General features: G+C 32.6%; 1 protein-coding gene across 14 annotated transcripts in view; it reads left to right on the top strand.

Moving 5' to 3' along the window:
- SOX5 (SRY-box transcription factor 5) overlaps window positions 1-25,138 on the top strand; it is a 1,300,541-nt gene that overhangs the window by 875,159 nt on the left and 400,244 nt on the right. For 11 of the 14 annotated variants that reach the window (XM_056800784.1, XM_007503523.3, XM_056800783.1 and 8 more), the window contains one exon: window positions 1,358-1,589. In XM_056800784.1, the coding sequence (XP_056656762.1) occupies window positions 1,359-1,589 (231 nt within the window). In that variant the 5' untranslated portion in view covers window position 1,358. The remainder of the gene's footprint in view (window positions 1-1,357; window positions 1,590-25,138) is intronic. The other 3 variants (XM_056800791.1, XM_007503527.3, XM_007503526.3) reach the window with 1 other exon arrangement.

Raw genomic sequence — 25,138 nt, 5'->3', positions numbered from 1 at the left:
ATCATTTGAACTAGAAGAGAGTAGAGCTACTTCATCATATGAGAAAGAGATGACAGAGGAGAGAATGACATAAAGGTCATCTTTGTGTTATGATGAGGAATGAGGACTTCAGTACAGAGCAGGGATTAGTAATTTTTGAAAGTATTTTCAGTGTCTTGAAGCAAAGAATTTATTCCTTCATTACATTCTTCTCTTTGTTCTAAAATGAGTACGTTTATTTAATCCACTTTGTGTGTGGGGTGGGGTGGGGTGGATTATGGGTGTATGTATCCAGGGTTCTAATTCTTTCAAAATTGTATTAATATTAAAGACTTTGATATAAGATCTTGTGTTATCTTAGTCCACTTTCTCAATAAAATTTTTATTTTGAGAAATATTTAAATTTCTGTTCAAATATTTTGCTAAATATTTTTCAATTCTTGATAATATTCTGAAACTTATCAGAGTTTAAAAAAATGTTATTTTCTCTATTGTGGAAGAAACATATACATCTATAATACAAACTTTAGTTTATCAAAATAAAACACTTTTCTGATTTTCTTGTATTTAAGGTTTCCAAATGAGCAATAATCACATGTTATAAGAATACAACTCTACCTAATATAACCTTAACATTTTCAAAAAATTAAAATACTCCATTTTCTCTGTTATATATCTTTTACAACTCAGAAATTAAACTGAGGTAGTAGGCTCATGGAATTCTCAGATCTTCAAAGTGCAACTGAAGGGACAAAATTTCAGAAAATTTAAATACTTGTGGCATTGAGATATTGGTACTATTCAGACATCCAAACTTTTTGAGGGATCTTTGAATATCAAACTCTTGACATCACCTTTAAATTACTACTGTTTTTGCTTTTCAAAATAATCTCTAAATTTTAGCATCACTCAAACTCTAGATAATACCAAACATTTTGTTTTGAGGTTTTTGAAAATAGAAGGAATTATTAATGTTATTTCCCCCTCTCTGAACAGCAAACAGTGTTTGTTATTCACAGATATTCTGTCTTCAATAAGGCCTATCAAAGTGTAAAACTAGATGGGATTTTTTTTTCCTTTAAAAAGGAATGGTCTTTCATTATGCAGTGTTCTTAGGTGAATTTTCTTGTTTAAGAAGCCAGAATACAAGAGAGTGCTATATTAGTGTATTATTCTCACAACAAACAAGCACTGTTCTGTTGCTACCTGCTTGGCCATTGTTTCTGATTGTGTATGCTTTGCAGTGGTATTTGGATGGTTTCCTGCTCTCTGCCAGCACAAAAAGGCATTTCTGTTACAATGGCCCCTAACCACACAATGACGGCATTAAGGATTTATATGGAGGTTTCATTATTTTCTCCTCTTTTGTTCCTTCCAGGATGTCTTCCAAGCGACCAGCCTCTCCGTATGGGGAAGCAGATGGAGAGGTAGCCATGGTGACAAGCAGACAGAAAGTGGAAGAAGAGGAGAGTGACGGGCTCCCAGCCTTTCACCTTCCCTTGCATGTGAGTTTTCCCAACAAGCCTCACTCTGAGGAATTTCAACCAGTTTCTCTTCTGACGCAAGAGAGTTGTGGCCATAGGACTCCCACTTCTCAGCACAACACAGTGGTAGGTTTTCTTGTGGTCTTTTGTCCTTACATTCATTCTTAGACCAGTCTACTCCTATAGTAGCTTGGCATTTAGCCTTCTACTCTAAATAGGACATTGTTGATAGTCATATATAATACCATGATAATATGAAATGGCTAACTTAACTTTTCTAAAAGTTACAAAAATGAATGGCTTCTATTCATATGTTGATATTGTAGTATACACACTTTACTTAAGACATCAAATGGCATCTAGGAGCAATGAGCTAAAACAGTATACTTAATTTCCCATAATATAAATATGAACTTTCTCATGAATTCTGTCCTCATTTCAGCCTTTTGTTCTGAGTGAATTCAAATCCAGGCTTAGGTCTCAAAAGAGAATATGCTTACAGGGGATCTAAAATCAATCCATCTATCTATCTTTTTATATCTATATCTACTGATCTATCTAGAGAAATATATAGATACAGACATGTAAATTTAAATACATATATATATACATATGTATACACATATATTTATGTGCACTTATAATTATATGTGATATATTTCCATACTGCATACATTTTCTCATAATTATTTAACAAATTAACCAAAATTTTATTGTGTAAAATATTTTATTTGTAAGAATGTACTGTTTGACTAAGTTTAAAAATATGTTTAAACATAATTGTCCCCTCAAAAACAAATTACAGAATTTAATTGGGCATTAGAATGAAAGTTTCAAGCTGAAATGGTTCCTGTGAATGATTATTTCAGAATCTAATTACAATGTGTTTGGAAATTTCTTAAAGTTATGCTAAAGTAAAACCTTAGGAAATCTACAACAGAATCTCTTAAATTTTCAAATGACAAAAAATGCTGATGATATGAAATGTCAAACTTCTAGTTCATAAGCAAACCACAATTAGAACCCTAGTGCCCTGATTCCTAATTCAGTTTTTCTTCCATAATATTAAGCAGTCTATAGCCTCAAGTGTTTTATTTCTTTTTTTCTTAACAAGGCTTTATTTATTTGTTTTTTGTTGGGGTTTTTTTTTTTTGGATAATCATGAAATCCTTCAACAATTTCTCTCAGAGACACCCTTAAAGTATAAGAATTTAGAATGATTGCCAAGAGCCTGCCACTTCCAGGGCAATGAGGAAGGAGATTTCTCTACTACAAAATACTAAAATGATCACTGACTATATAGTAATTTGCCACTGATACTTTTGGGTTAGCTGGCAAGAAGTCAACAAGGTTCCTTAAAGGAGGCAATATGATTCAATGGAAAGAACAAGAAAGAGAGTATAATGAGAGGGACCAGGTTCAAATACCACATGATTTCATCTTAAATTAATCCCTTAATCTCTCTAGGCAGGCCTCACCATCTTCATCTGTATAATGATTTCGTTGGTGTAGTATCTTCTAACATTCCAACTATGATCCTTACCACATTATACATAGTCCTTAGGATAAATGTTGTGTGTTATGGAATTTTAACTTTCTTTTTTTTCCTGAATGTTGACCTAGTTGTTAATGTTAGTCATATTTCCCTAAATTAGAAAATTGTAGTAAGGAAATTTATAAGCATAATTTACTCTAGATCTTAACAATTTGCAAGTTGTCCTTGAATCCCTCCAATCAGTTTTGTTGTGTGCTTTATGACAGGTTTTGTGCACAGATCATGATACTGAATTATTGGCTATGCATTCTCAGTGGAGTCATTTTTTAAAAATCTCTTTTAACAGGTTTACTTTCATAAATTCAAGCATTGATCAAGGTTAGAATAATAATAATTTCTCTTTATATAACACATTGAAGTTTATGAAGTGCTTTACACACATGACTACATTTGAGAGTTTCAACAACCCTTTTAGGAATGAATCTCAAGAGTCATTAGCTCCAGTTGACAGGTGATTACAAGTTTGAGAAGTCAAGTAACATGTTCATAGTAATATTGCTAATGAGTGTAGAGGAAAAGGATTTGAACCCATGTCATCCTGACTTCAAACTACTCTGCATTTTATTATATGCAAGTCATTAAGCTAGGTGCCTGGGCTACCTTTAAGGAATTTACAGTCTAAGAGATTGTTTTAAAAGAATGGTAGGGATGTGGGTGGTGTTGGTGGTGGTGATAGTGGTAGTACTTGTCGTAATAATTGCTATTGTTCTTGTCCACCCTGGAACACAATCTCACCGAATTCTCCAAATCTTATATTGTTTGTGTAGGAATGGGAGTACCTGCTTACTGAGAAACCTATTACCTTCCCATTATGTTTCTTGTTTTTATTTTTCCAAATTGGAATTCAATCTCCATCTTTTCTTATGTCATTGCTGACCTTGCTATTGTTCAATTAACATTAACAGTGTGCTTGATCTTCATTGGTAGACTACAATCACAGCTTTTTCTGGCTCTTTGACAACAAGAGTTCTTTCTCGGGGGTTTGATTAGGGTTGATTTGCTTGGTCTTGCATATGACTATCTAAAGTATGCCCTAATGCCAACTGACAAGGATATTTATAGGCACCAGCAGGGATCATGGTAAGTTTGGAGGGGAATGAAGTGGCAGCATCAGGGGCAGCTGGGAAGCTGTGTTCTAACCATTTTGGCACTCATTCCCTCTGTGGTTGCAGGGTAGTTCTGTGTGCTGGAATATTGTTCCAGTAACATATGTGATATGACCATTTTTGGTTATTTAATGATCAGCTGTCTTTTTTATTAAAATTATTCCCTGTCCTGGTCATGTTATATTTTGACTTGTTTTATTCCTTCTAAACTGATTTGGTCTACTGCCTTGTCTCACTCTATTGACAGTGCAGCTCTAGACCTCTTTTCCTTATAGATAGGGATTTTTAAAAAAAGATCTTTTGGCGTTGAAGTATTATGGTAGTACACATCAGAATTATCTACCTTGTTGTTTGTATTGATGGGCTGTTTCTGGAATGGATAAGAGTTTGGGGGGAACAGATCCTTAGATAAAGTGATTTTATATATCATAATATTCACTACAACATTTTTTGCTGTATTTGCTATAAAGCAATACAATGCTGTTCCTTCCTGAACTTTTAATTTTATCAAAAACATGTTTTAAAAGGTGACCTCCCAATAAGTTTATCACAGAACACGAATCTCAAGGGACAATAACCAAATAGGGTTCTAGTATGCTGAATCTATCCATGAACTTCAAGGGGATTAATTAAATTCACAGGACAACCAGACTCTTTTCTTAATGTAAAACTTACTATTTTCTGACAGAATTTTGCAAAACAACTTTTATATTCCATGTTTTGGCTATATCTTCAAATTCTCAATCACCATAATGTTTATTTAGAGTTCAATATTCAGACACTTACTTTAGATGCTTGATTTAGGAGAATATGATTGTTCAGGAGAACAAATGCTGTTTATGAGATGTGAAAATGCATAGAAGGTGTAAAGATCCTCCTGCAGCTTTTAAAAAGTCAGAGCCTGGTCTGACTTTTGGGAAAGTAAAAATGTTATTTTATATAGTGGGTTTTTAAAAGAGATATTTAGATTTCTGGTGTACCTTTGTACATCAAGCTTAGCATAAGTTATTGTGATGGTACAATGCACAGTGTTGAACACCAGGGCCGTTATTGTGCCAGTTCTAATAATGAGAATTTCATTGTTTAGGGAGAGCAGTCTCCTACACTCTAAACAAAAGTGTAATTACTTTTGAACGATGTGGAATGTGCTCAGTTTAATAGCATGGAGAATAGATTCGCAAAGATTCAGATAAAGCAAGCTTGGAAGCCATATGTACAATGTGTCAGTATGAAATTATGTTAGTAGGCAGTATAATTCCACACACACACATACACGATTTCACACAGTTTATCTATAAACTGTTGTTTCTGTAAGAGATAGGCATGCTTATCTGAACAAGGCCAATTCAATTGAAACAAGGTGAAAATGGTGACAAGTTTGTATTTGTTTTTTATGGTAAAAATTGATGTTTATCATACAATGAAATTACATTGTTACAAACATTACATTATAAATGTCATCATAAAATGCCACATGAAAGCTGTTTCCATAGATATAATCCCAGGCTTGTACTTGAGATCGAGTTTTTCGATCCTTATACTTGCAATGTTTCAGAAAATTTACCCCAGAATTGTCATGAACAGGGACAAATTTATACAGAAGAAAAAGAAGAAAGAAAGAAAGAAAGAAAGAAAGAAAGAAAGAAAGAAAGAAAGAAAGAAAGAAAGAAAGAAAGAAAGAAAGAAAGAGAAAAAAAATTAGTTGGTGTCCATCACACAACTGGAGAAGTCACACAATCCATCATTTCATCTTGTTCTACAATTCCTTTGGAATCCAGATCTGATATTAGGAAAGATAAAACCTTGATTCACAGACTGCTGCAAAGTTTAACTGTTACGTTTAAAGTTATCTGCCTCTTGAGTAATGGATGTGAATGTAGGGAGATATATGGCAGTCAGTCTGTCAAGATCATTTATTGAGTGCTCATTGTTTGCATAATCTTAAATTTAATTCTAAACTTAGCCAAGAAAGTAATTTTTTTCAGTACATGTATGGTTGCTTAAGGGCATTTTGTTCATATCAAAGAAGCATAAATGTCTTGGCTTTGATCTAAATGCAAAATTGAAGGGAGAAAACTGCCTTAGTTTAAGTAGGTTTACAGGAAATAATTATCAGGAAACTAAAGATTGGACCTCTTGGAAATTTAAAAAATTTATTTAAAGACTCCCCTTTGACTTTATTCTTGAAAATAGTTTTATGTATGCTTCATAGGCATTTCAGTAAATATCAACAATAATTTTATATAAAAGATTTAAAATTAGCATACATACTACCAAAAATCCACAATAAATTGAACATATATTTAAAATATAAAGCTTTAAAAGAAATGAAAATGTAAAGGTTTTAAAAATAAAATATAGGCAAATTAATAAGTTTTCTTTTTATATGGCAAAAATTAAAGATTGTACTTTTCATGTTAATGGGAATGAAAAAGTTTAGTAGCAACAATTCATTTCTGAGCCACCAAAGTATAAAAAAATAGTTTACTGTTCCTGCTAACTGGGGCAGGTTGGTGGAGCAGTGGATAGAGAGCTTGACCTAGAGTTAAAAAGCCTCATCTTCCTAAGTTCAAATGTGGCCTCAGATACTCAGTAGCTGTGTGACCTTAAGTAAGCTACTTTACTCTATTTGCTTTAATTTCATTTATAAAATGAGCTGGAGAAGCAAATGGCAAACCACCAGTCTCTTTGTCAAGAAAACTCAGAATGGGATCACACAGTCAGATACAACTGAACATCATTAAGAAGGTTTTTATTTTTTTTTAATTTATCCAATTAGTCAATTTAGAACATTTTTGCCCAGTTACAAGACTCATGTTCCTTCCCTACCCTCCCCCTACCCCCTACTGTAGCCAACACACAATTCCACTGGATTTTACATGTTTCATTGATCAAAATCTATTTCCATGTTGTTGATATTTGCACTAGGATGTTCATTTAGAGTATACATCCCCAATCATATCCCCATTGACCCATGTGATCAAGCAGTTGTTTTTCTTCTGTGTTTCTACTCCCACAGTTCTTCCTCTGAATGTGGATAGTGTTCTTTCTCATAAATCCCTCAGTATTGTCCTGGATCATTGAACTGCTACTAAGAAAGAATTCCATTATTAGATTATACCACAGTGCATCAGTCTCTGTATACAATGTTCCCCTGTTTCTGTTCCTCTCACTCTGCATCAACAAGAGGAAGCTTTCTTGGCATGGAAAGAGGACATAACCCAAGAGTTTCCAGGGAAGGGCAAGGCTTTATTCCAGGTCAACCAATGGCTCACCTGGCTGGAAACTGCTGAAGAAGAAGAATCAGAGGAAGAAGCTGACTAAAAGACCAGCCAAAGCCTTAAAATTGTGAAAAATTCATTCTGCTGTCATGTTTTCATAATATCTAAAGCAGAAGCCAAAAGCCTTAAAATTGTGAAAAATTCATTCCGCTGTCATGTTTTCACAATATCTAAAGCAGAAGCATTCACTTCACTTTATTATTCCTTTGAGCACAATAGTATTCCATCACCAACATATACCACAATTTGTTCAGCCATTCCCCAACTGAAGCGCATCCCCTCATTTTCCAATTTTTTACCACCACAAAAAGTGCAGTTATGAATATCCTTGTACAAGACTTTTTCCTTATTATCTCTGGGGTATAAACCCAGCAGTGCTATGACTGAGTCAAAGGGCAGACAGTCTTTTAACGCCCTTTGAGCATAGTTCCAAATTGCCCTCCAGAATGTTTGGATCAATTCACAATTCCACCAGCAGTGCATTAATATCCCAATTTTGCCACATCCCCTCCAACATTCATTACTTTCCTTTGTTGTCATGTTAGCTAATCTGCTAGGTGTGAGGTGGTACCTTAGAGTTGTTTTGATTTACATCTCTCTGATTATAAGAGATTTAGAACAGTTTTTTCATGTGCTTATTAATAGTTTTTATTTCTTTATCTGAAAATTGCCTGTTCATGTCCCTTGCCCATTTATCAATTGGGGAATGGCTTCATTTTTTGTACAATTGTTTTAGCTCTTTATAAATTTGAGTAATTAGACCTTTGTCAGAGGTTTTTGTTATGAAGATTATTTCCCAATTTGTTGTTTCCCTTCTAATTTTGGTTGCATTGGTTTTGTTTGTACAAAACCTTCTTAACTTAATATAATCAAAATTATTCATTTTACATTTTGTAAATTTTTCCAACTCTTGCTTGGTCTTAAAATCTTTCCTTTCCCAAAGATCTGATATATATACTATTCTGTGTTCACCTATTTTACTTATAGTTTCCTTCTTTATATTCAAGTCATTCATGCATTCTGAGTTTATCTTGTGGAAGGGTATGAGGTGTTGATCCTAACCCAATCTCTCCCATACTGTCTTCCAATTTTCCCAGCAGTTTTTGTCAAATAGTGGAATTTTGTCCCAAATGCTGGGATTTGGGGGTTTATCATAGACTGTCTTGATGAAGTCACTTACCCCAAGTCTATTCCACTGATCCTCCTTTTTGTCTCTTAGCCAGTACCATATTGTTTTGTTGAACACTTCTTTATAGTATAGTTTGAGACCTGGTACTGCTAGGCCACCTTCCTTTACCATTTTTTTTCATTATTTCCCTGGTTATCCTTGATCATTTGTTCTTCCAAATGAACTTTGTTATGGCTTTTTTTCTAATTCAGTAAAAATAAGCTTTTTGGTAGTTTGATGGGTATGGCACTAAATAAATAAATAAATAAATAAATAAATAAATGAGCTTGGGTAGGAGTATCATTTTTATTATGTTATCTCATCCTACCCATGAGCAATTAATGTTTTTTCCAATTGCTTAGATCTAGTTTTAATTGTGTGGAGAGTGTTTTGTAGTTGTGTTCATACAGTTCCTATGTTTTTCTCAGCAGATAGATTCCTAAGTATTTTATAACATCTATGGTGATTGCAAATGGAATTTCTCTTTCTAATTCTTACTGCTGAGCTGTGTTGGAAATATATAGAAATGCTGATGACTTATGTGGCTTTATTTTATATCCTGAAACTTTGCTAAAGTTGTTGATTATTTCTACTAGTGGGAGACATGAACCTTTCTGTATCAGATCTAGACAAATCAAACCAAACAAATAAATAAGAAAGAGGTAAGAGATATGAATGGAATCTTAGATAAATTAGAGTTAGTAGATGTGTGGAGACAAATAAATAGGGACAAAAAGGAATACACCTTCTTTTTAGCAACACATGGTATATTCACAAAGATTGACCATTTGCTAGGGATAAAAACAATACAAACAAGGGCAAGAGAGCAGAAATAATAAATGCAACCTTCTCAGAACATGATGCAATAAAAATAATAATTAGTAAATGTACATGGAGAGGCAAATAAAAATTAATTTGAAATTAAATAATATGATTCTCCAAAATCAGTTAAAGAACAAATCATAGAAACAATAATTTTCTTAAAGAAAATGACAATGATGAGACATCCTTTCAAAATCTATGGGATGCAGCCAAATCAATACTCAGGGGGGAATTTATATCCTTGAGTTCATATTTTAACAAATTAGGACAGAGATCAATGAATTGAGCATGCAAATTAAAAAACTAGAAATTGAACAAATTAACAATCCTCAGATGAAAACTAAATTAGAGATCCTAAAAATTTAAAGGAGAAATTAATGAAATTGAAAGTTAAAGAACTATTGAGTTGATAAATAATACTAGAAGCTGATACTTAAAAAAAAATAAAATAGACCAAGTAATGGTCAATCTAATTTAAAAAAGAAAAGAAGAAAACCAAATTGACAGTATCCAAGATGAAAAAGGAGACCTTACCTCTAATGAAGAAGAAATTAAGGCAATCATTAAAAACTACTATACCCAATTGTATGGCAATAAATATGGCAATTTAGGTGATATGGATGAATATTTACAAAAATATAAATTGCCTAGATTAACAGAAGTAGAAATAGAATATTTAAATAATCCCATATCAGAAAAAGAAATTGAATAAGACCATTAAAGAACTCCTTAAGAAAAAATCCCCAGGACCAGATGAATTCACAAATTATTGTATCAAACATTCAAAGAACAACTAATCCCAATAGTATACAAACTGTTTGACAGAATAAGTAAATAAGGAGTTCCACCAAATTCCTTTTATGACACAAATATGGTTCTGATTTCAAAGCCAGGCAGGTCAAAAACAGAGAAAGAAAATTATAGACCAATCTCCCCAATGAATATAGATGCAAAAATCTTAAATAGAATACTAGCAAAAAGACTCCAGCAAGTGATCATGGGGGTTATTCATTATGAACAGGTCAGATTTATACCAGGAATGCAAGGATGGCTCAATATTAGGAAAACGATCCACATAATTGACCTTATCAACAAGCAAACCAAACAAAAATAGGATGATTATCTCAGTAGATACAGAAAAAGCCTTTTACAAAATACAACATTCATTCCGATTGAAAACACTAGAAATTATAGGAATAGAAGGGCCTTTCCTAAAAATAATAAACAGTATATTTCTAAAACCATCATCAAACATCATCTGCAATGGGGATAAACTAGAAGCATTCCCAATAAGATCAGGATGCCCATTATCACCTCTATTATTTAACATAGTACTAGAAACACTAGCAGTAGCAATTAGAGAAGAAAAAGACATTGAAAGTAAAGGCAATGAGGAGACCAAATTCTCATTCTTTGTAGATGATATGATGGTCTACTTAAAGAATCCTAGAGAATCAACTAAGAAGGTTTTTATAATGATAAATGCATGGAAATTAAAGTGTTCACTTATACAATTTATCTTTTTTACCTATTTGTTTTGCTAATAATTATTTGTACTTTTGGCCACAATTCAATTCAACATATTTTTATTAACATCAGTTATATGTAGAGAATTATGCTAGGTGCAGAGAATACTAAGATTAAGATGAAAAGTATTAGTTATATCCTCAAAGGGCTTAATGCTCTAATAAAGATGATACATGTCCATAAGTCATTTAAGGATTTCCATAGTGTTTTAGGAAAATATATTTCATGTAATACATATCTTGAGAGACATTGTGCTTTAGAGAATTGACTCAAAAGGAGAGAGGGGCTGCATAAAGTAGAAAAACAATAAGACCTTTATTCAGTCTACCTCTGATACATGCTGGCTTTGGGACAGTACAAATCAGTTGACTTATTGAGCTATTCTTTTAACCAAAGAACAGTTGGTGATCTGCATTGATAAAGGAAATTTTCTCAATGGGAGTTACATGCACCAATGAAATAAAAAAACTGGTTCAGAAAAATATTCAGCTGTTAAGAAACTGTGTGGAGAGAGAAAAAGAATGCAGCAGTCCTATTGTGCACCTATATAAACATATTGAGTATTGCCTTCTGGCAGCTTAAAATTTAGTTATAGGAAGTAAATAATATACATTAACATAAGCCCACAAATAACTATAAAATTATCTATAAAAATACAAATATATATTTTTCCTATTAACTTCATGTTAATCACAATAGGAGGACTCTACTACTATATTTTACTTCTGAGAGGGAAGAATTTAAGTGTGACTAATAATATGAGCAATGCAGATGAATAAAGTATAAGTGGAATAAACTGTGTATGTATACTTTCAGGAATATACTTTTTTTGCTTTTTAATTTTTATTTACATCTTTTGTTTTTATATCACTTTATTTCTGAATATATACTTTATCCTCTAGGAAGAGAATCATCTTTTGTAACAACGCATTTTTTTCACAACAGGACTAATATGGAAGAATATATAATATGATAAAATATTGCAATCTATATCATATTACTTACTATCATGGAAAAGGGAGAAGAGTAGGCAAAAAGGAGAGAACATGTATCACAAAATGTCAGAAAACAGTTACTTAAAATTATATTGACATGTAATCTGGGGGAAAAACTAATACAAATGAATTCTTTTTAAAAATTATTTTTTAAACAGCTCATTGAAACTAACCAAGAAATCAGCCAAGTCTGAAACCACATTCAATGTTCAATGTCTAAAGCCTCCCACATTTGCTAAGATGTGAAAGAGGTAGATTTTATTAAATTTTCTCCCAGGTCAGACTTTGACATTGTCATCATATTCTTTTTTTCTTCCTGAATTAGCTTTTCATTGTATTACTGAATATAGTTAATATATTATTTTGGATTTAATGAAATCCTGTTATTTTCAGAGATGTGAAAATTTTTGACCAGAGGAAGAAATGTTACCCTTATTTTACATGTTAATATCATAGAAAATATAGATGTTTTATTGTAGTTTTGAGGTTTCTGATAGAATATTCTGAAAAGACACTCTAGCAGTTTGAAGTGATGGGTAAAAAAATACCTTAATGTGAAACACCTATGGGAAAGGGGAGAAAGTGTGTTTATGATGTGTGAAGAATTTATATTGTGTGTCATTCCATGTGGAACCAAGGAAACAGTATTTTTCAAACAGTTTCACATTGCCTTTCTGATTCTGCTTTCTTCTCTCTGAATCTGTTTTTCCATGCTTCTCTGAATCCTTCATTTCCATTATTTCTTATGGTGTAGTGATACCCCATTACATTCTTGTGCTCCAGTTCTTATGGTCATTCCCTAATAGATAACTCTCCATATCTTTTCTACTATAAAAAGTGCTGCTCTGGATCTTCTCCTGTAGATAGAACTTTTCTTTCTGTCTTTATCCTTCTCCGTATATATATATATATATATATATATATGTATGTATATATGTATATATGTATATATGTATATATGTATATATGTATGTATGTATATACATAGCCACTAGAATATTAGTAAAATATTATAGGTGTTATCATCTAGTATATATTTTTCATTTTTTCAAAATTCTAAATTTCTTTACAGAACAGTCGAACCAATTCACTATATTTTAAGAGAATATAAATTATTATGAATTCTGCATTTATTATAGGAAAGAGTTCCATTAAGCTTCAAGAATACTGTCAGAAAGATTAAAGCCCAGAATAAGCAAAGAGGCTTAGGGAAAATGATCTTTTTTAAAGGTGTGTCCAAACCAAGAAGAACAAGTAAGAAATATGTTTATTGCTTCCTATAGATTATGTAATATTAACAGATGTTAGAGAGGGAATAGAACTAAGTAATTTCTATTTTGCTTTTCTTTCTTTTTAATCAAGAAGATTTTGCTTCAAAGGAGGCAGTTTGGTATAGTAGAAAAAACTCTCAATTTAGAATCAGAGGACTTGAGATGAATCTCAGGTCTGCCACTTAACTAAGTATTTGAAAAGGGTATAACTTCTCTAGGTCTTAGTTCATTTATTTGTGAAAAGGTATATGACTTTATAGCTGTGCTACAGCTCTGTGTAGAAGTCTGTAAAATCAAAATGGGTAGGGTAAGTATGGTGAAGAGAGAATGAAAATCCAAGATAAATAATATTGCAGTGGTGCTGATTTAAATAAGTTCCTGTCTCTAGACAAAGCCAATGGCAAAATTTAAACAAACATATTTAAAGATAAATGTTTATTGACCCTGTCAGTGATCTTTGATCAACTATTGGGAATAGCAAAAGTATATTACTAATGGACTTGGCTTAAACTTGTACTAGTTTTCAAAAATTGGATAAAGGTAGATTTTTACAAGTACTTGATATATACTCTTAGCAAAATTCTATAATTGTTAAGAAGATGGCATCTGTATTTATAAAAGTAAGTAGTCATCTCTAGTAGTTAGCAAAGTCGCGTGTCAAAATAACATTTCCTTTTTAATAGGGTAACCAGGTTTGCTAACCTATCCCACCACACTGTGATATAGTAAGCTGACCTTATCATAATGAAGACCTGAGGCCAAGTCCCCTTCAGGAAATATGGGTTGTCTGACTGTGAACAAGCCATTTAACTTCTCAGTGCCCCAGGCAACTCTTTAAGAATGTGTATAAAATAATGTCTGATTTTCATTGAAGGATGGCATTACTTTATCAGGAGTTTCCTAAACTAGTAATTGAAATACCCCCAAACCCTTTCAATCCTCCTCTACCCACTAAAGAAAGAAAAAAAGAAACTATACTGGAAGTGAAAGTAAATCATATGGAAATAGTATATATTAACTTCAGCAAGATATTTTCATACAGTTAGTCCCCCATGATCTGAGTCACAGTTTTCTGTAAAATAGAGTAGGAAATGCCAATTTCCTTTTTCATAGGATGGCCTTTCACAAACTTGTAAACAAACAACTCATATTCCTTCAACCAGTCTTTCTGTGGCAGTTTTGTATGTGCTAAATGGTCTAAAATTGCTATTACAACCTTAATTTTTTTCATTACATTATGTGAACACAAACATGTTACTATCTTCTAGTAGTTTCTTCTGTCCTGTCAGCCAAACTTATTACTATGAATTTTCATCACTGTTAAATGTTTTTAGGGTAAAGAGAAATTGCTTAGATGACAAGCTGTCCAGAAAATTATGTGGATCAGCAGTCTACAAATTTTGTGCACAATTAAATGTTTTTGGATGCTATTGTCCATATATGAACTTAAAATCAGTAAAATAATAGAAGTAGCAATCATTCCTACTCCCACTTGATAGTTATCTCCTTAGTCAAAAAGCCATATATACAGTTATATGAATATGCCTATTTTCTAGGTTGAAATATGACTCATTAACTCATTTGCCATTGAACCTTAAGATATTTCAACATCTGTGCTTGTACTGTATTGTTTCTTTGCCAAAACAACTAGTCACAATATACCTACTCTAACATAAAAAGATAATTCTCTTCTACATATAGTAACACATTTTAAAAGTACAAATATCAACATTTATTTGTAATGCTTAAGGAAAAAAAATTAGAGAATGATTAAGAGAATTGTACAACTTTCCTTGTATTTTTTTTCAGTAGTATTCAAATGTCTCCTTTCTCATACATACGGACATACTAAAATATTTTTCTAGACTTCATAAAGAGAATAGTCAATAAGAGAAAAAAATTTCTTCCAAACTGAAAATTTACTAGAAAAGTAAAAAAAAAACAACTTTCATATGAATAAATATTTCCATAGGAAGGAAGGTCATTCTGAATTCAAGGTGTAACATGCTAAATAAATTATGTGTATTAAATACAATTATTTTCATAAGTTCTAAAGTGATGAGTGTTTTTTATATTAAGTTGGAAAGAAGTCTGAAAGTGATAATGCCTCATGTTACCATGTTTTGATCATTTCCATTATTTTAGTATTAATATTTGTAAAGTACTTTGAATGTTTTAATGCTAATATAATAATACATAATTATAATAAGGTACAAGTAATGTTAGTTTTCAATTTTTGGATTGTGTTAACTGAAATACTAGTGTTAGGCCTTTGTAGTTAGGGAATATCATAAAGAAGATTTTCCAAAAATTGTCATTCACATGAGCTCCTTTTACATAAAGAGAGCAAGCTCAAGGAACCCAATGGTAACTCAACTGAAGCTATTATATATAATTTGCTGGGTTTTATATCTTATATAACCAAATCTGGTTCTGCTATAGAACTGTAAATAATGCTATCATGATGTGTGTGTATAGTATTCACTTCAGTGCACTCAAAAATCTAGCCAAGCCCAAGATAAAAGACAATATATATATATATATGTATATATATATATATATATATATACAGGATTAACTGTTGGATATGCCAAAATATCCTTGTATTTTAAAATACTAGTCTTCAAAGGGTTAATGGTTCTGCCTAAGGCAGTATGGGGCGGAAATGTAACTACAAAGGATCTAGTAACTTTTCCCTGGCAAAGAACCTGAAAATTCATGGCAAATATATCTTGATCCTATGTAAAAATATAAAACAGATATAGTGTCTCCCAAAAGTAATAGCACATTACAAAGCTATTAAAATTTTAAAGTACCCTAAAATTTGGGAGGGGGGCACATTCTGCATAATAATGTTTAAATATAATAGAGAAGTTGAACAAGTAATATCAAAGCATTAATTACCCTTCTCTTCCATTCCTGGTTACTTTTTTTTTCAGGCTTATAACCTAATAAAATGAATTAGCTAGTTGTCTCCAGCATACTTCTTCAGTATAAGTGTTACTAGCTGGCATATTTTACAAGCAGGTATATAATATCTTTAAAGGAAGCAAGGGCATCAGAGAACATGCCTGTAAAATTGCCAAATAAATGATCCCTCTAAGATTGAGTCTACTTCTAGTTCCTTCATTTTTTAGATTACAAATCAGTCATTCATGTTATAGCAATGTTTAGATATGATATCAATGTTGTGATTCTCAGCAAAAAAGAATGAGACAAGCATCATAAAATTCATCCTCAGATCAACTTTTTAAAGACAAATTCAGGGTTGTTGTTGTTGTTGTTTCTCATAGGGAATGAGGGAGAAAAACCCTGGTGCACTGGCCCATAAGGGCTGAAGACAAAGATGTTATGTCATTAGAAAACTGAACCTAGGGTGGAGCCTCTAAGAGAGAGGGAGTATGCTATTTGGTAATTTCAGTTTTTAATCTCATTATTCTTATTAACCAGCCCATTTCTATTTCCCTGATTAATGACTACAATGCTATTAAAATTCTAAATTTCCTTATTAAGGCTCTATGCTTTGATTCAGAGTTGTAGGGAGAAAATGAAGCATTTTTGTCATTAGATATCATAGACTTGCTGAAAAAAATTAAAATAGATGAAAAATTTGGGATGCAGATCATAATCCAAGCACAGAAGCTTAGTATAGTAATGATATAGGACTTCAGTGTTCCAGGTATCTGCTGGAGTTCTCTCCCTGCCAAAATTGAAGGAGCAAACAACTTCTTGACTTTCCTTAATGATAATTTCATTCATCAAAGGTATTCTGGGCCAAGCATAATATGGTGGTTCAGGCTTAAAAATAACTTTTCTGAGAAGAAATTAAAATAATAGTTTCTAAAGTTGATATATACTCAAAACACCATTTTCTACTACCACCAAAGTCACTATAACAACTGATCAAGTTAGGTCAGGGTGGCTTTCCAGGAGGGATTCAATAAAATTCTGACCATTACCCCTCAGATAAGTCTTTTGTGCTTCAGATAGCAAGGAACACAAATGGTCTCACTTTCTCCTTAAACAATCAGCCTAGCTTACATGTCACTAAAAATCATGCTGTCCCTAGACATGCATGTCCATAAATGTTTAAGGCCCTGGCGCTGTTGTGGAGTAAGGTGAAGGGATAGCCAGTGATATCTCTTAATACCTTTAAAAAGAAGAGAAATGCCTACTTGCTCACAGGGTCATTTAATTTGGTTTGCTTAAGTTGGATATATCCTGATATTAATGAGGTAGAGATAGGATGGCAGAGATTCCACCAGTACTGTTGAGCCAGATATTGGGTGAAAACCCTTTATTTAGTATTCTTTTCTTTTTTCCAATTCATTGCAACAAGCATTTATTAAAAACCTACTGTGTTGCACTGTGATCCACATATTGGAAAGATTTAGCAGAGTGGGATAAGTAATTTAAGGGGGGATATATCTTTCTTTTTGGTATATCAAGGAAGGATTTAGGAAACAGAAGCCAACTCTACTGAGTTTTGAATGTTCAATAGTAGAAATATGGAGAGCATTCATGGTGTGGAGAAAGCAAGTAAATATACTAAAAAATGGTTAATTGTCATTTTTTGGCTAGCAAGTAGAAAAAGGTGAATTGAGGCAGGAAAAGTAGGTTGGACCCAAACTGTGAAGGAACTTGAGTTTTAAAGTAAGTAATGCTAAATTAAGGAATTATTCTTTAGATTAGTGTATATATAGGGAGGCAGTAGAGTATACATTGATGGCTTTGAAAATAGGAAATCTGGGATTGAATCCCACCTCAGATACTTATTAAACCTGTGACCAAGAATAAGTTAATCATTTGATGCCTGAGTCTCAGTTTTGTCATTTATAAAATGGGGAAAATACTCATATTCTGTAATTAGTTCATATGAGCAAAGTTTTTTGTAAAGTTTATTGCCTATACAAATGTGGGCTATTATTACTTATTGTTTTAATGTCAATAAAACACTTCTATCACAAGTATTATTATCCCAAAGTGATTTATATATTTTCACAAAGCTAGTGAGTATAGGAGAAATGATTTGGATATGTTTCCTGTTTCTTCCTATCAAATCTATAATCCTATGTTATTGTAATTCTTTAGTGAGATGCTGGTTTTCCCTGTAGTACATTATTATGGTAAATGAAGAAAATCATGTAATTAGAAATTATCGAACTTTACTATCTTTCTGAATTCCTTCCTCTTATATTTAGGAATTACAAAAAGGAAAACAAAGGTTTTGTTTATTATGATTAATAATCTATATCTGTAAAATCATTTTTTTAAACATTGAAATATTAAAAGTTCAAATTTGACCTGAAGGCTTTACATTAGACTTACAAATGCTAAGTAACTATTCTAAGTCCTTTTTTGAGTAGGATAAGACGTCAAATCAGTATCAAAGAGATTTTCATTCCACAGAGTTTCAGGATTTTAATTCACCTGTAAGTTAAGAGCCTGGCTGAAAAAAAATATATATATATATATTTGGTACTGAAAGCAAGTATTGTTACTACTTGGGTAGCTACTACAGCTTATGCCACTTTCTAATTTCCCCAGATAGCAATGGATTCTCAAAAAATCTGTCATGGTGACAGAGGAAGTTACAGCTGCTATATAAATGCCACAAACAGCAGCCCTTATTTTTTTTTGGTCAAATGTGAGTAGTAAGGTATTTTCATAGGGACCACCATCCCTAGATCCTAACCATTTCAGTTTACTGCTGCCCATTTAACTGGGGACAAAGAATATAAGCATTTATCTTTATTGGTACATATTCCAGGTTTCTCTAGAGATACTCCTATATTCATTTAAAAAAAAACAGCAAAAGAATAGCAGAAAACATGTTAAAATTTTCTTTAGTCTTTTATTACGTTTACTATTTTAGTTCATGAGCACTGACTAGTATTTTTTTTCATGTCAGTTAAGCTTGTGAAACTAAGAGGGGAAAGCTAGGTGGCACAGTGGATAGAGCACTGAGCTTAGGGTCAGAAAGACTTAAGTTCATATCTGATTTCAGACATTTACTTAGTTATATGACCCTGAGCAAGTCACTTAACTATGTTTGTCTCATTTCCTTGTCTGGAAAATAAACTGGAGAAGGAAATGGCAAGCCACTCCAATATCTCTGCCAAGAAAAACCCAAATGAGGTCATGAAGAATCTGATACAATTGAGACAACTTTAAATCAAGAAGGTCTGATCCTGGAACTGACACAGATTAGAGATTTTATCATAGGCAAGTCACTTAACCATTCAGTACCTGAATCAACTGTAATTTGCAGACAACTATGTGATCTCCATTAGTGGAAAAAATTTGCATCTTTAAGTTCCTTATACAAATGAGATCAGTGAAATCCCTCCAAACACAACATATATATATATATATATATATATATATATATATATTCCTGAATTATTTTCTGATAGAGTAAATTTCAGATTTCTTTGTAATGAAAAACATTTTGTCTAGTACCTTGGAATGTTTCTTATAAAACCAATCTAACCTACATCATATTAGCCTGCCAATGCAATTGTAGTGGGTAAGCATACATATATTTCAGGAATGTAATAGTCATTGAACTGTGATATCTTCTCATCACAAACACTTGAAGGTATTTTCCCTAGATTCAAATCCATTTTAAATTTAAACTATTTATAAAAGATGTATTGTGTACTAAAAGGTGTATGTGTTCATACCTTTCAACTTAACTCCTGGGATTAGCAGTAATGTATTTATTTATCTATCAGGTCTTTTTTCTATATGCTCTGTTATACCTGGAGGCTATTTTAGATGACCTAGAAGCTATCTGTAGATCATATACGCTAGATCTGAAATGGGGGAAAAGAATGATGAAAGTGGATATCTAAGAGAAAGAGGGTTGTATGTCAAAAATTTGACATGTTGCAACTAAAAGTAACATGCCCAACCAAAATATGTATTGCTCCAACTGTTAAAATGGATAATTAAACATATACTTCTACCTACACTTTGTTGGATCAAGGCTGTGATGCTCTCCCAGCAAAAGTGATTTGTATAATCTTTCTATTTTATTTTGTATGCACTCTTCACAGTTCTATTATGCCCTCTTCAGTGATTCTATAATTATTTTTTGTTTTACATAGATAGAAACATGATGATTTTTTTCCCTTTTACATATGGTGTTTTTGCTTCATGCAGAGCGAACTACACAGATGACAAAAAAAAACACTCAAAATTTTATCCAGCTTTATACTCTTATGTTTATAACCCTGTATATCACTAAAAATGTCCTTACCTAAAACACTTTATCGTTTTATTACTAGGTTTATACCAGTAATGATATTCATATCGGCTTTCTTAGGGATAATCTTTAAGCAGAACCTGGCAAGAAAAGCTTTTTGAAAATGATCATTCCTTGGAACACAAATCTGGATACATGAAACATCAATTTAATCTCCTGCTCTTAATCACTGCCTCAGTTTAACAGGACTGACTGAAATATACAAGCAGATTTTCAAACTAGAAATCAGTGTATTATCTAATTCCTAAACATCCTTTCTTTGAGTTTGTTAAACTGACATGATGATGGTGGTAAGAGAGATGGTTTAGGATGCAATAGACCCACTATATGAGAGAGACAGAGAGAGAGACAGAGAGGAAGAGAAAAAGAGAGAGAGAGAGAGAGAGAGAGAGAGAGAGAGAGAGAGAGAGAGAGAGAGAGAGAGAGAGAGAGAGAGAGAGAGAGAGAGAGAGAGAGATTTACATGTGAGAACTCAGGGGGCTTTGTCATGGCAATTGTATAAAGTGATATACAGTGCAAATCGACTTGAGCATGTCCCTGGATAGCAGGCGGTTTACAGCCTCTTCTAGCAGAGATTACTGCTTTATCTTGTCATACTAAATTAACATGGCAGCACACTGTTAAACAGTGGTGACCTCTTCATCTGTGGAAATTGCTGCCTAGAGGAGGGATGGTATTTAAGACTTTTTCTGTAGCTCTCTAGTCTTCCCTCCTCCCCCTTCATGCCCTTAAGCCATTTCTGGGTTAGAATGTAGCAGTTTTATAAAAAAGAAAGGCTTTTTATATCAAGGTGAGTACAAATAGGTTTTAACTAAATCTTTGTTATTTGATTAATAACCACTTTCCTATAGAATATTGCACTTTTGTTTAGACAACTTTCCAGAATGGGACACCATATCTATAATGTGGAATTAAACTATAACCATGGTTATACCATTTTAACCCTTTATTATTATTATGTGATTTAAAAAAACCTAAATCTTTATAAAAGGAAATATTCCTATCTTCAATAGTCCGCCCCACCACACACACTTTATACTAAGTACTTCACACTGTAGCTTATGTACATTGGCATTCAGAGAAGGTGGCTAAGAGAAAGGTAAGAAATGTGTATCATTGCCCTTTGTATTTACCCATGTGTGTTGGAGAATCAGTGCAGGAAAATTATTATGGTGTATGCCTCTTCTACTGTGGTTTCTCTGCTCTCCTCAGATACTAATCTCACTCTTTTATAATTAATTATGTCTCAGTACCTCAGAGGTGCCTTGATTTGTATTTCTTTCATTATAATTAGTTGGAGCAATTGTTTTCATTTGTTTATTGATCTACATTGCTTCTTTTTTACTTCTTTGACTAATTTATGGAGAAATGACTTTTAATCATATATTCATATCCACTTCCTATATATTAAGCATGTAAGACTTTTGTCAGAGAGATAGGAAGATTTTTCACCCCAGTCTTTATATTTTTTAAATTGTAAATTCCCCCTTCCATTTTACCCTATGCTTTTTAAATGTAAACCTTTATGATTAATTTACTAATTCAGAAATTATTGTGATATAATGGGATATCATTGATTGTTATAACATTAGTTCCCTAAATTAGTTTGAGTAGTCTTATCAAATGATTACATTGGTGCAACCCAGTAATGAACAGTGATTACTTGGGCATTGTTATGGCTGTAAAATTCGTTTTTAGCTATGTTTATGTAGAATGTGTATCTTGTGCTAACTAAAAGGCATATACAATTTTGCAGTTATAGTAAGTATAATTTCTTCTTATTGTTTCCTACAAAATTTTCCTTTAATATATAAAATAGCTGATAATTTTGTAGATTTATTTTGTGTTCTACTGCTTAATTGGTTCTATTATTGGTCTTAAAAGCTTTCTTCTCTAAACCTCTAAAGCAGGAAAACCTTTTAGAGGCCAAGTGCTCAACCTGCAGCCCTCATGCTGCATGTGAGCTCCCTACTCTCAGCTTTACTCCAGACAGGGGAGCAAGGTCACACTACCATTGGGATGTTGGGAAGAGGGATGGGAGAAGTGAGAAATGTCCATGGGCAAGTGTGGAGAGGAAGGGGGGAGCACCCTCTCCAACATGTGTGCCATAGGTTTGCCAACACAGTTCTAGAGTTTTCTAGTGAAACCATCTTATCACATGTAAATAAAAACTAGTTGTGTCTCCTCTTTGCTATTATTTATTTATCTAAAAATTGTTGGTATCAGAGGTTGTAGATAAATCTATTCTTCCATAAAAACTTAGTTTTAGATGTTTGGGTCATATTATATAACGACCCTTTTATAGATATACATTTTGGTTGTTTTTTAACATAAATAAGCACAATATTTTGTTAAAATATGGTAATTAGAGTCAGTAAGTATTTATTAAGTATATAGTATGGGTCAGGCATTGTGATAAGCACTAGAGATTGAAAAAAAATTTGTGATGAGCACAAGAGTAAAAAAAAAAACAGAACAGTCCTTGCCCTCAAGAAACTCACAGTCTAACACATACACACACACAGAATATAAATGGAAGATAATTTAAATAGTTTTTTATCTGAAAAGAGAAAGGGAAACATATCTAATGGGGATATAATGAAGTCCTACAGCTGATATGGGAAATGATCTGAGGAGGTATGAGCTACAGAGTTGATTTCATCTTGAAGGGTGATAAATTCCTCTAGATAATGAAGGTGTAGAGAGCAGTTGAAAGGAAATGATGTTGATGCATCTCTTTATATTTTTAGATATTTTTTAAAAATATTAACCAATCGATGCCAAATGCTATACTTAAGAATCAAAGTGGTTAATAATGAATAATTTTGATATAATTCCTTTGCTAAAATTTTATATTAATATTCATCTATTATTGGGCTATAGTTTTTTTCTTCTTCCTGGTTTGCGTATTAGTGACATAAAAGTCTCTTAAGTTGATTCATAAATGAATTAAAATATTTTTAAAATAACTAATTGTGGTACTACATTGATTTCAATAATAGTTAAAGAAGACACTTTGCCATACTACTTTTTATGGAACAATTTTTCCTCTTTGGGAATTCATTGATATTAATTTCTCTTTCAAAATTTGATTATTTGTTATTTTAATTTTCTAGCTAAATGAGTAATTTAATATTGTATAGGTTTTCATCTTTTTTTCATTAAGCAATCAATTGTGCTATAACAATGGCAGGCATAGAAATTTCTTATAATTATTTTAAGAAATAAAGGAATGAATGGGAAAATATTTATTAAATATTTTCACAGTATCAAAAACCATTAAGTTCTAGGTATACAAATGCAAAAAAAAAAAACAAATATAATCCATGGCAACAAGGAACTTAAATTCTAATAATGAGGAATAGACAAAACATGAATGGAGAATGGTGGCAAGGGAGTAATACTTTGAGTTGAAAGTTTTATTATGACTTCTTGGGACAAAGCCAAGACTGTGGAGTAGAGAAAGTGATCAACTGACCTCTCCCAACATTTCCTTCCATACACTTTTTAAAATAATGCCTCAAAATGAATTCTAGAGTGGCAGAATCAATAAAACACCAGAGTTAGACATACTTCCAGTCTAAGACAACATAGGATGTATGAAAGAGAGATCTGAAACAGAGGGGAAAAGGCTGATTTATAGACCACATGTATGAAATAGCAGTGGTGGTGCTAGGTGGCTGTAATAGAAGCAGTAGAAGCTTCAGAAATACACCAGCCAGGGCTAGTAAATGGGCCAGGGAACTGGTCAGAGAAAGATCACAGGGAACCCTTATGCTAGCACTGCTCTGAGGGATAGACACAATTTGGCAATTCTATTACTTAGATCTACTTCTGAATCATAACTGAAGGGCAAGGAGGAACGTTTTCTGTGAATAGGGAATAGAAGCCCCCAAAGGGAACAGAAACTCTAAGGAAATATATTGATTGCAATCTCAGGAGATCAAGAGCCCTTCCTAGGTAATGAGTAGCATTAATAGAACAGGAGAACTGGACTATACCTCATTCCAGATCACAGGCCTTAGGAAGTGCCAAAAACTTTCTAGCTCTGGAATCAGCATGCCAAAAAAGGCCAAAGCTAAAAACAGTTCCCCTACCCCTATGCCAGGAACAGATAACAGCTTTAACATAAAGTTCCAAATCAAGAAATAGGGTAGAAAAATAAAAAAAATCTATATAAGTATATTAAAATCTTCTATGGTGATAGGTATAAAGTTAAAATTAATGTCAAATAATAAAAGTATTATATTTTAAGGGATTTATTAATGATCATTAGAAATCAAGGAATAAAGAGGGTACAAAATAAAGACCACATACCCATGGCTGATTAGACATTTCAAAATCCCCACTCACCACCATCACCACTCTTGCTGCATGCCCAAGAGTGGAGGCAGGACTGCCCACTCAATATTTATCCCGTGTCTACAGGAAGTATGTAATGACAGGAAATCAATGGCCTCCTGGGAAATGTAGTTCTTTTTTTAGGGTAACAGATTTTCAATTATATATTCCCCTCAAATGATTGATTTGGGGGGAGATAGTCTCTCTATCTATCTCTATAGTCTAACATAATCAACATTTAAATTACAGTAATTTGGGGATAAATGGGAAAAGAACAAAACCAACGATTTCTAGACACATTGACAAAAAACCAGTTAGGGGGCAGTCCCCTTTGGCATA

The sequence above is a fragment of the Monodelphis domestica genome, chromosome 5, assembly GCF_027887165.1.
Source record: "Monodelphis domestica isolate mMonDom1 chromosome 5, mMonDom1.pri, whole genome shotgun sequence".
Taxonomy (NCBI): domain Eukaryota; kingdom Metazoa; phylum Chordata; class Mammalia; order Didelphimorphia; family Didelphidae; genus Monodelphis; species Monodelphis domestica.
Note: the sequence above shows the minus strand (reverse complement) of the source record. Positions and strands in the feature narration are given on the sequence as shown.